Source organism: Salarias fasciatus, chromosome 1, assembly GCF_902148845.1.
Source record: "Salarias fasciatus chromosome 1, fSalaFa1.1, whole genome shotgun sequence".
NCBI lineage: Eukaryota > Metazoa > Chordata > Actinopteri > Blenniiformes > Blenniidae > Salarias > Salarias fasciatus.
Window position 1 is genome coordinate 29666047 of NC_043745.1, and position 11310 is coordinate 29677356.

Genomic DNA, 11310 nt, shown 5'->3' on the forward strand with positions numbered 1-11310 from the left:
TCTCCTCCCAATCCTCCACACTGATATGTGACTGTAGATCATTTTTCCATGCAGATAGATAGGAAAGAGAGTTTTCTTTAGAAGCTGCTAATAGTAGACCATAAAGGATGGATATTTGACTTATGTAATTGCTTGACCATACATTCTCCAATGGTTGATAATAAGGGTTCTCAGGTCGTTTTAATATGGGAATATATAAAGTTTCTTAATTGCAAATACTTAAAGTGATGCTCCCTAAGTAAGTTAAAGTTTTTTCTTTTAAATGTGTTAATGACATTAAAGTGGTGCATGACCAAAGAAATTTAAAATCAGTTTTAAAACCTTGTTTGAATTGAATCTATCTGATTCAGATATAAAGTATGTTTACCATCTTAAACATCCATCCATCCTCCAGTGCCCATGGTCACTGGAGCCAAGTGAACTGATGATGAGGACAACATACACCGTGGGCAGAGCGCCACTCCATCACACGTCAGACCCACTCACATTTACACCTAGGAGCAGTTTAAGGTAAGCAATTAACTTCACACATGTTTTTAGACTGCAGGACAAACCTCAACCCATACCACTACTGTGCCAAGAAAAGCAACCACTCTCCCACCAACATTACAATCAGTGACATATGAGAAGCTGAGAAGAAGACTTCCATAGTGAGAAGAGTGATCAGTCAGTGAGACAGTATTCTTTTATCACCAACAACACCTCAGAGTCTTTTGGATATGATAGAATTCATCAGACCATTTACATGTACAGACAACAGCTGATCATTTATGCTGGATTAAAATACGATAGAAAATATGTATGTTTTTGACACACACACACACACACACACACACACACACACACACACACACACACACACACACACACACACACACACACACACACACACACACACACACACACACACACAAATACAAACTTCACAATAAAGTTCTAAGGAAGCCTGTCTTGTTGCTTGGAACAGCGTTTCGAATAACGGACTCTTTCAGCCAATCAACGTCCAGCGCTGTGACTTTTTCAGCCAATCAGCGCGCAGCTCTCTTCAGCGTTGTCTCACCATCCGCTAGCTGCTTTAGCGTCACCAGCTAACCCACAGAAGCAGAAGTATCTGGAAAATTTCTTCGGGCGATGAATTCCCCTTGAATTTGCCCAAGTTACGCGTTCGCCCAGAGTCCAGCTCGAAGGCCCGGTGGAAGGTAACGAGTCGTGTTTACTTGTCGTTCCTGCCTGTAGCTCGATAAGCGTCGCAGGAGGGCGCAAATGACCAGGAACGTGTTTTTGCTCCATTATGTGGCCATTAATCGAGGTTAGCTAACGTGAGCTCATGAAACTTTATGCCAAAGCTTCTGGGATGTACATTTTTCTAGATCTGAGACGGATTGGACTGGATGGCTAGGTCGTGTTACCCTCGTACACAGGGCGTGTTTTCAGTATTCTCTGTATTACTCACTATGTGTGATAAATGAATGGACTTCAGTACTATGCTTCTCTATTACTCACGAAACGTCACGTTTCTAAATTACTCAGCACAACACGTCCATCCTTGATGATTCCACGGTGCTGCTTCATCCTCCTCTTATATCTTTAATAAACCTCCCTCTCAGACAATGTTTATCATTTCCCAGCCTTGAGTAACTTTGTTTTTTTGGATCTTTCTCCTCCTCCAGATGCAGTTCATGCTGTTGTTCAGCCGCCAGGGAAAGCTGCGGCTTCAGAAATGGTATGTCCCCCTGTCTGATAAAGAGAGGAAGAAGATCTCAAGGGATCTGGTCCAGACCATCCTGGCCAGAAAGCCCAAGATGTGCAGCTTCCTGGAGTGGAGGGATCTCAAGATTGTGTACAAGAGGTAAGCTAGTAAATACTGGGGTGTGATATCATTGCAGTTACCCAGGTTGTGTTTCTGATGAGCATTTAGACCGTGTATCTCTTTTAACCGTCGATAACTTGAAGCATAAATCCATGATGATAATCTTACTACTTGTGCAGAAAGATGTAGTTTTCTTCAGATCTCTCAGCTCTTCATCAGTGACAGCTCTTTGAAACGATGGCACAATCCAGGCTGCATTTCCACTAAATCCAGTAATTCCAGCTGAAGGAAAAAAATTGTACATCTGGTTCTAAATGCTAAAAAATTTATGACAAGTTGAGATAAATATGCATTTCTCCAGCTTGAATCTTCTCCGGTTGTTGTCTTCTTCGCTACTTCACTTCTTTACTACATTAATCTGTCATTACTCCTACACTTCAGTCTTTTAATTTAGTCATGAATGCATGAAGTCATGTGGTTCTTTTCCTCATGATGACAGTAGGAGTTTCATCTTCACTCCAGGTTAATTTCCTTGCTGTTTCTCGTTTAAATCTGCATCCCACGAGCAGATGGATTTGGCTCAGTGTGCTTGGTTTTACAACCTGACCTCAGGTGGGAACCTTGTGTGTATGAAAACAGGAAGTCGGAGGGGAGAGACTGCACAGATTTGTTTTGTTACAGACTGGGAAAACATAGCTAAATGGTGATGAGTTTAGATTACTGTGGGCTAATCCCTAATAATTCACAGTGGTCAAAAATACTAAGCTTCATTCTGTTTTGTAAAACGGTAGATTAGGACTTTTATACGGGAAGTGCTACTGTTTGGTTTGTTGCATCACTTCTGCAATCTGTGGCAGTTTGTTGGTGTTGTTTATGAAAGCCCAGTGATTATTTTGTCAAGCACTGAGATTTCTGGCATTTAGATCTCACCTTCTGGTGTGTTATAAAAGCCAGAAACACCCCCTCTGAGATGATAACTGCTGAACAGTGGAAGACAATGATACAAATATGCAGTGTTGCCTGATTTGTTCTGAACATATGAATGCTGAGTCATAAAAGTTGGGAGGAAAAAAAACATTCCTTTGAACTTTATATTTAACAACAGCTAGACGTGGTACCATTTATTCAGGATGTTTTCTTGCAAGATTATATTGTGTTAAGAGGTTTGTGTGTTTATTGTGCATATATGTGCATGATCACTCCCCACAAATAATCTGTATGGGGCATTTGTTCTTCTCACACAACTCCTCTTCTTCTTTCTTCTTTAATCCTGTAAAAGGTACGCAAGCCTGTATTTCTGCTGTGCGGTAGAGGATCAGGACAACGAGCTGATCACTCTGGAGATCATCCACAGATATGTGGAGCTGCTTGACAAATATTTTGGCAGTGTGAGTCTTGTAAACATCACTTGTGTAACATAAGAAATTAAAGAGAGGAGAAAATGTTTCCTCTGATTCTTTTTCTTTGTGGTGTTGTGATATTACAGGTGTGTGAACTGGACATCATTTTCAACTTTGAGAAGGCCTACTTCATCCTGGATGAGTTCCTGCTGGGTGGAGAGGCTCAGGAAACCTCCAAGAAGAATGTGCTGAAGGCCATCGAGCAGGCCGACCTGCTGCAGGAGGTACGGCTTCATCAGCACATTTTCCCCAGAAATGTCTGTACAGTTGTTTCTCTGAGGATTTCTTATGACGTTCTGAATGTATTCCAACAAATGGAAGATATTTTTATGTGACATTTCAGCAATAGAACAGAAAAGATGCTGGATGTCTTTGTTGGTTTTAATAGTATGGAATAAAGAGGCAAAAGTTCTGTCAACTGGTTGAAAAGGCATGGACCTGAGACTCAGAGAGCTCCGGTGCTAAATAAACTTATGAGCATATTTGGTGTTTGGACAATCCAGGACAAGTACAGAAATCCAGTGAAGTCACCGCTCAGGTTCAGTTCGGGCAGGCAGTTCCTCCTAATCACCCCCTTTCAGGTTACCCAGTCTGCATTTGAAGGTTTGAATCTGAAATGAAAAGTTGTAATTTTGCTTGGAAGAAAAAAAAATGGAATTGATCTGCGAGTGAAGGCTGCTGCAAGAGCCATCTGCACCTGCTGGCACCTGGTTTTTTTTTTTTTTTTTTTTTTTAGGCCAGCAGCACCTGATTAATTTCTCTCGCTCTCTCTTTCGTGCCAGTGCTCTGAAGTCCTCAGCGTCTGCATTGCTGTTAAGGTCTTATTCAGCGCTCAGTGATTTATTCTTAGCTAAGAATGCTGGACTATTGTTGAAGCGGCACAGCTGACTGTGCAGGAGTTTCAACTCTCTGTGAAAGGTCTCATAGCACATTTTGCAACTTGCAATTATGACTCATGCACTATTAATTATGAGTCGCAGGGGTGTCTTGTGCAACAGTGTGAGTTATAAATAGATAAGAGGATTTTTCAGCTTTTTTTTTTTTTTTTTTTTTCTTTCTTCTCCTGCAGGAGGCTGAAGCACCACGGAGCGTTTTAGAGGAGATCGGGCTGACATAGATCATCACGCTGCTGATCTGTCAAATCCAGATCTGACAGCCTCCGTGTCCCTCGATCCCGTCTCCTCCTGGTCACTGTGTCAGTGTTGTCTGTATGCATACACACCTTCATCTATGTACTGTACTATCCTGTAACGTCATTTCAACGTGGTGCCAATCGTGGTTTTCAGTGTGTCTCCTATGTAAACGCTCCCCTCACTGTAATCTTCGGTATTCTTCTAACTTCCTAAAAACCCCCTCAGAGAACAATGTAGCACCGACACGGAAACTCCAGCATCGTGTTAGTATTATTCATCGTCGCAGATTGCAGAGTTTTATGTGCCGTTGGGTTTGAAGTACTTTTGAGGTGCTAATGTAGCTCCAGTTGGTGCGTCCAATGTGTTACCGTCACACAGTCAAAAGTCAAATATGAGGAAAAAACAAATACAGATCATCTGACATGATTAACAACTGTCTGCTACACAAATACTCAGTCACTCATACTCCTTCTGCAGCAAACTAAAATATTCTCTATTACACGAGATTTGATCTATGTAGAAACTGAGCACAAATGGAGCGTCCTTGTTTTGATTAGGATTGTTTCTGCAACTGTTAAACTACCTTCTGCTGCTAGTCGCTGATGGAGCGAGTTATGACGTCAGTTCTTGGATTATATCGTCTCCTGTTTATTGCTGCTTTGTATTGGGAGATTTTGGACATTTTTGTGTGTGATTGAGATAAAATGGTAACACATTAGAGACAGCCGCTTCGTGGCGTTGAAGGAATCGCAGTAATTTGTTCATAATGAAATCCAACAAAGCAATCTGTAAAACTCAAACTTCAATCCATAATCCTTATTGATGTATATGTTACGTATTTGTGTTTGCTGTTTCTGCTGCAAAATTTCTATTTCTGTTTCAGAACTGAACTGCGTACCCTTGTTAAATATGGGTGGTTTCTGTGTAATTGACGTAAGCTGTTTTGTCTTTCTTTCCCTTTTGAAAAGTGACTTATTTTCCTCAAAGATGCATTTAACATTCATGTAACGGGGATAAAACTTCAACTTAGTCCCTCCTCTAGTCTTTAGGCACGACAGGATAGTGACCCAAATAAACGAAATATCTTGATGTCTTACAAAAAAAAAAAAAAAAACATCCTTGGCTTACTCTTACAGATTAACATGACCAAAGAACACTGTGTTTTACCTTCACGCTGGTGACTACAGAAAAGGGATCTATTCCAAAGGGTTATTTGGCTACAGTGAATCAGTATTAAGAAACTAATCTGGTACATTTACAGATTGTAACTTTATGGAAGAGAATCTTCGGATCAACTGCACATATCAGGGTATATCATCAGTATTCATCAACGTCGGCTTGTTCCTCAGAAAACAAGCCACAACCTCTGAACTCATCCCAGACTATATGGCAGTCTTTTTTATTTACATTTATCAGACCGCACTCGTTTCTGTTGAACATTCATGCGTAAAAGAAGATGAACATGTTATTTAATTTCTGCAAAGGAAATGTCTTTTTGTATTAAACACTGCCAACACACACATTTGCCAACACATTTTTTCTTTTATATTCAAAAGACATTAATAAATGTTATCAAGAAGAACATGGGTGTTGCTTTCTTGTCGTGGATTGTTTTATTCTTTCATTCAGCAACAATGAGCCGTATGGTGCAACAGTTTAAGTGACTGGATGTTTAACTGAAGGTGTATAAAACTGTCAGCAGCCCTGCCCACGCCGTTTTCGTGAATTCAGCCTCACTTTGTAGCTTTCACTATAACGCCACGTTGCTAACAATGCTAGTTAGCCTTTATTGTTGCGTTTCTTCAGGAATTGTTGCTGTCAGCTGTTCAGTTCCGGGTGTTTATGTCATGTTGGATCGCCTCTCAGAGGAAAATTAGGAACAGAAAGTAACTTTTAACAAAGTCACAATGGTCTTATAGTTACAGTTTTACTGAACCAGGTGATTCTGCAGGCCAGACTGGACTGCACAGCGGGCCGCTTTTGGCCCACAAGCCCTATGTTTGGAGCCCGTTTTAAACCAAGAAAGCGACAGCAACTCAGACAAAGTGTTTGGACTTTTTGAAATTGAAGACTAAGAGCCTTCACCTTCACCATTTCCAGTCAGTTCAGGGTTAGCTTGTTCACATTTCACCTCTGCAATGAGTCTTTCCTCGTCGTCAACCCTCTGATCTAAACCGCCATGGTTCTGCTCACTTTTATTTTCCTCTTTCCCGGGACTGGGGACAGAGTTAGGACCTGCTGTCTCATCCTCTGAGTCCTTCTGCTCTGACTCTCCAGAAGAAGCTGTTCCTTCAAGCGGCGAACGGCTTTTCTTCTTGTGTTTCTTCTTGCTCTTCTTCTTGCTCTTTTTGGAGTGTTTGTGGCGCCGCCGTGTGTCTGGATCGCTTGATATTTTACTATTACCCGATTTCTTGGGGCTTCTTTCTTTACTCAGCTTTCTCTTCCTCTCCCTGCTTCTGCTCCTTGACTTGTCTTTAGCTTCTCGATGAGCGTCTTCGTCTCTGTGCCTGCTGCTTCGCTCCTCGCTCCTGTCCCGACTCTCTCTGTCTTGATCTCTGCTCCTGTCTCTCAGCCTGTCTCTGTCTCTGCTCCGGCTCCTCGATCTGTCTCTGCCGGCGTCTTTCCTCCTGTCGCCGCGTTCGGATCTGGACGAGCGTCTGTCCTCTGCGTGCAGGTGGGAGCTCCTCCTCTCTCTGCTCCGGCTCCGGCTCCGCCTCCTGTCGCCTCCTCGCCTGCTCTCCCATCTCTCCGGGCTCCTGCTGTGGCGACGCTGCCTCCACGACCGCTCTCCGTATCGCTCCGAGTGCCAGCCGTCCCTGCGGCCGCTCCGAACGCTGCGGTTGGGGGAAAGGTGCAGGTCCCTGTCGGCCTCCCAGAATTCATTGCCGGGGTTCCGAAACACGTGCAGGAAGTTACAGTGTTTCCCCTTAGTGCACTTCTGTCTGTCGAACAATCCTGAGGGGCAACACCAAAGAAAGGCGTGAATGCACTGAAGTGAATTTCATTTTTTACGGAAGGACGTCAGCAGAAGAAGAGGGACTCACCACATATGGCATTCTTCCACCGCGTCACAGGACAGATCTCACAGTGAAGCTGCCGGCCTGCATACCACCTGCCGTTGAACTTGATGAAGGCCTCCTTGCAGCGCTCCTCTCTGGACGCACAACAGAGAAATAGGAGCAGAGTCAGCAAAGATAAAACGTTTAATCAGCAAATTGTTTGGGAAAAGTTTTACAAAGGATAATATGAGGATATATAAATGGGAGGTATGTATTTTAAACATACAGAATGAAACTGGCATATTGTGTAAGCACAGATGTTTTAAAACTACAACGAGAGTATTTAAGAGAGGGGGGAGGATTAAACAGGTTTTAACTTATCTCTACTCCATAGTTTGAAATATTGCCAGTGAAGTCATTATGTCTGCCAGGAGGAACAAAACCACACCCACTAAAACTGTGACTGCCAACTCTGTGGTGACCCATCTGGGCCACCGTAGCGTGACGACTCACGTGTCAAACTGAATGTAAACGTTTCCTCTCAGGTGGGGCTCATAATTACAGCTGACCTGAAACAAGACGGGTGAGAATGAATCCAAACACTGCAGGCTGACGTGGTCAGTTTACTATGTTATAAATTAAAAAAAATATATCCGTGTCTCACCTTGAATTGAACCACTTTGCCAATGTTTTTGAACTCTGGCAGAACATCGTGGTAGAAATCGACAAAAGACTCCTGCAGCTCCTCCTCGCTGTGCTCCAGACATGCGTCGATGTCGTAGTCGTCGCGGCGGGACTGCTCCATGCCGAACGTCGTGAACATACCGCGAACCATGAGAGTCGGGCTGCTTGTGGGATAAATGTGTTTCCGAGAACATCTGAAATCACAGCAGAGAGAAACTTCCTCATTGTTACTTCATTCATTCATATAAATGCTCAGATATTTGTTCTTGAATTGATCAAGTGTGAACAGTAGAAGAACAGAAGAGAAACAAGCATCACCTGTCTCCAAATCGACAGGCACCGGTTTTAAGGAAGAACGGGCAGTTGGCTACGTCACGCTCTGTCCCATAATTCTCTGAGTTCACTGCTGCCGGAGCCTCCGGATTCATCCACGGTCCTTCTTTATCAAGCTGGAAGCACCGAACAGAATGAAGAAACAAAACTACAGTATAATTTGGAGATAAATACAAATAAGTTGCTGAAGGAATGACATGTATAGACTACAAGACTTATAATTTGCTCTCAAACTCTGTTTGATGACATCCATTGGTGGGTTAATACCTGGTTTTCTGCTTCGTCCAACATTTTCTGAACAGCCTCCTACAAATGGTGTAAAGACACGGCTGGTGAAAATGTGCAGACTGCAACATACTGCAGCATATCTGTTACTGTGGGTTAAGACCACATTCACAAAGACACAGCTGGCATGTAAGAGGGATCATTTCCAGGCTTCATGAGCGATTTCGCTGGCATCTGTCACACAAAGTCAAAAGATACGTCCGTGTTGTGAGAGCTGACGCTGTTGTAAGAGGCTTTCTCTCAGTTAAGGAGTAGGATGGTTTTCGTGCCATTCAGTCAAGGAAAGATTTTAGGACCACAGAACAAACAAAAACACAGTTCACAAAAACAATTCAGTTGGTGACAAACTGGTTAACTGTAAAAAAAAAAAAATAAACAAATACAAATCTTAGCTTTACTTTCAGCAATGTAAATAGAAATAATGTGAAGAAGAGGATATATTTCATTCTGTTTCTATCCTCCTGGAGTCCGTTTCACCTCTCTGACTCGCTTCTCCTGTTGCCGCTGCTCTTTTTCCTCTTGTTCTCTCCTTTGCTGGGCCTCCCATTCCTCCTTTATCATTCGCTGTGAATGTAAAAACAAAGGCACAGTGATGTTTTAAATTTTATTGCATGTTACATGCCAAACAGGCTCAGGTGTATTTACAGATTGTCCAATAAAAAACCACTTAAGCTCTCCACATAAAAACAACCAGCCCAGTACTCTGATGTGTCGCGCTGCAAGTATTCTCCAGATGTGTAAACTGTCACTGTAAGCTTGCATGAATGTATACAAAAATACAGCTCGGTTGTACATAACAAAGTGTCAGGCTCGTTTAAGAAGATGTTGTACTGGGAATAAACATTTGAACGTGTTAAATGTGAATGATTTCAACACATTTCCATGAGTACATGTTTGTTGTGTTAATGAAATATCATTACCTCTCCAGGTTTGATTTAATCTCACTTACAGTTTTATATCTGAATCTAATATTTTTGTCTTACTGCTACACTCTGCAGTTTCTGTTACAGTGAATTACATCAGTCTCTGCTAAATGGATGTTATTGTCAACAGATACTTCCACGGGTACAGCCTGTTGGTCCTTTCCCCTTTGCATTTTTCACTTTATCTGCCGGTGCCTTGTTCCCCTCTGTGCATTGTGAGTGAAGAAATAACTGCAGATTACGCCATTATTGTGCACCCAAACTGTGCTGTCCTTGTTTCATACAGCTTTCGTTACTTCTGCACAAAACAGATTCCAATGATGATCATGTCTTGCACTGTGATGTAACTTTGAGAAGCTGTGAAGCTAAGATGTCGGGAACAGAAGTTGAAAAGAAGTTAGGTGTAATTATTAGTTTGGTTTGGTATTGGTTTCCTGAATTGTCCAGCCTGTAGGCACTCAATTACCTCTTCTTCTTCTTTCCTTCTTCGTGTAGCTTCCTCACGCTCCACCTGCAGCCTGAATTCCTCCTGAGCACATCGCTCTCTTTCCAGCCACTCTTCATGCAGCCGCAGTCTGAAAAACACAACATACACATTGAACAGCTGTGCAGCAAGTATCTACTTTTTCCATCAATCTGATGCATCATAAACTGACCTTTCCTCATCAGCTACATCATTATCATCATCTCCATCATTTATTTCCTCCTCTTCTTCAGGAGGAACACCATTATTTAAGTCTGTAATGAATGAAAGGTTGAAGTGAATCTGTGTTCAAGTGAAGCTTCAGATGGTAATACATCTCTGAACAAGACTACATACGACATTCTCGGGCTTGTGCGAGAGCTTGGCGTTTCCGTTTTCTTCTCTCTTTCCTCAGAATGGCCCTCCGCTGCTTCTGACTGAGACAGAAAAAAATTGAAACACAAATAAGAGAAAAGTAGAAAAGCAAAACATAGGAGGGCTTGTCCTTCAGGAAAAATCCATTATGCAGGCATTCCTATTACAATATCATAGGTGCCAGACTGACTGGCTGCAGTTTGGGAAACGTTTTAATATTAACAGAATTTTTTGATTAATACTCCTCTGATAAATGGGGGCATAATGAATATAAAGAGAAACTAATGACTTACAAGCTGGAATATCCTGGCAGCTTCGCAAAAATACACCAGTAAGGTAATCTACAGTACAACAAATTATTGTGCTGTATGACTGTTTATCTTCATTCAGAAGTACTGGTGAATCATATCTATTTAACGGGACTTCAGGTTCACAGATGTGCATTCAGCTTTAATAGAAGGTGATAGAACAGAACATTCGGAGTAAACATGACAGCTAACGGCAGTCGTAGATGATGCTGTGAAACCATCAGTGTGAGGCAGCTGCATTATTTCTGTCGAGATAATCCGCTGTCGCCCTTTCTGCAACTCATCTGGGATAATAGGAGATTAATTTAAAACAGGTAAAAAAACAAAGTCAGACCTTAAAACGGGAGCGGGAATCACAGAAGCCGTAGATGTGGCCATCACGGAACCTATAACAAGTCCCCCTCTTCATCTAATGTTCACCCGTCAGCCTGTTTTCATACTTCTCCACTTCAAGCATTTAAGTGAAAATCACTCCAAATATTATTTAGGCATCGCAGACATTTCTGTCTGTTTGGTTGTTTGGCTAGAGACGCTCCAAAATGAACCTGCTCGTGAGAAACATTAGCGAGCCACATTGAATAACAATGCTCTTCCGGG

The 11310-nt window shown here is 42.2% G+C and overlaps 2 protein-coding genes across 2 annotated transcripts; one reads left to right on the plus strand and one right to left on the minus strand.

Moving 5' to 3' along the window:
• The first annotated feature begins 1037 nt into the window (after positions 1 to 1037).
• Positions 1038 to 5509, plus strand: LOC115394432 (AP-1 complex subunit sigma-2-like). Its single transcript, XM_030100081.1, has 5 exons — positions 1038 to 1199; positions 1671 to 1849; positions 3090 to 3198; positions 3297 to 3434; positions 4280 to 5509. The coding sequence occupies exons 2-5, from the start codon at positions 1671 to 1673 to the stop codon at positions 4325 to 4327; spliced, it is 474 nt and encodes a 157-aa protein (XP_029955941.1). The 5' UTR covers positions 1038 to 1199; the 3' UTR covers positions 4328 to 5509.
• A 259-nt stretch (positions 5510 to 5768) lies between these two features.
• zrsr2 (zinc finger (CCCH type), RNA-binding motif and serine/arginine rich 2) lies at positions 5769 to 11294 on the minus strand. The gene is made up of 11 exons (XM_030095179.1): positions 11048 to 11294; positions 10388 to 10467; positions 10224 to 10305; positions 10034 to 10142; positions 9122 to 9208; positions 8627 to 8665; positions 8345 to 8475; positions 8007 to 8220; positions 7856 to 7911; positions 7388 to 7497; positions 5769 to 7298 (listed from the first exon to the last, which is right to left on the minus strand). Exons 1-11 carry the CDS (start codon positions 11089 to 11091, stop codon positions 6415 to 6417), a joined length of 1836 nt encoding a protein of 611 aa, XP_029951039.1. The 5' UTR covers positions 11092 to 11294; the 3' UTR covers positions 5769 to 6414.
• Between the last annotated feature and the right edge of the window lie 16 nt (positions 11295 to 11310).

Bases quoted from the DNA above. Each gene is read 5' to 3' on its own strand.
- LOC115394432 (XM_030100081.1), top strand. From the start codon at position 1,671: ATGCAGTTCATGCTGTTGTTCAGCCGCCAGGGAAAGCTGCGGCTTCAG. The intron at 1,850-3,089 runs GTAAGCTAGTAA...ATCCTGTAAAAG, and splicing joins CTCAAGATTGTGTACAAGAG to GTACGCAAGCCTGTATTTCT. The intron at 3,199-3,296 runs GTGAGTCTTGTA...GTGATATTACAG, and splicing joins TTGACAAATATTTTGGCAGT to GTGTGTGAACTGGACATCAT.
- zrsr2 (XM_030095179.1), bottom strand. From the start codon at position 11,091: ATGGCCACATCTACGGCTTCTGTGATTCCCGCTCCCGTTTTAAG. The intron at 10,143-10,223 runs GTCAGTTTATGA...TGTGTTTTTCAG, and splicing joins GATGTAGCTGATGAGGAAAG to ACTGCGGCTGCATGAAGAGT. The intron at 7,912-8,006 runs GTGAGACACGGA...GTCTTGTTTCAG, and splicing joins GCAAAGTGGTTCAATTCAAG to GTCAGCTGTAATTATGAGCC.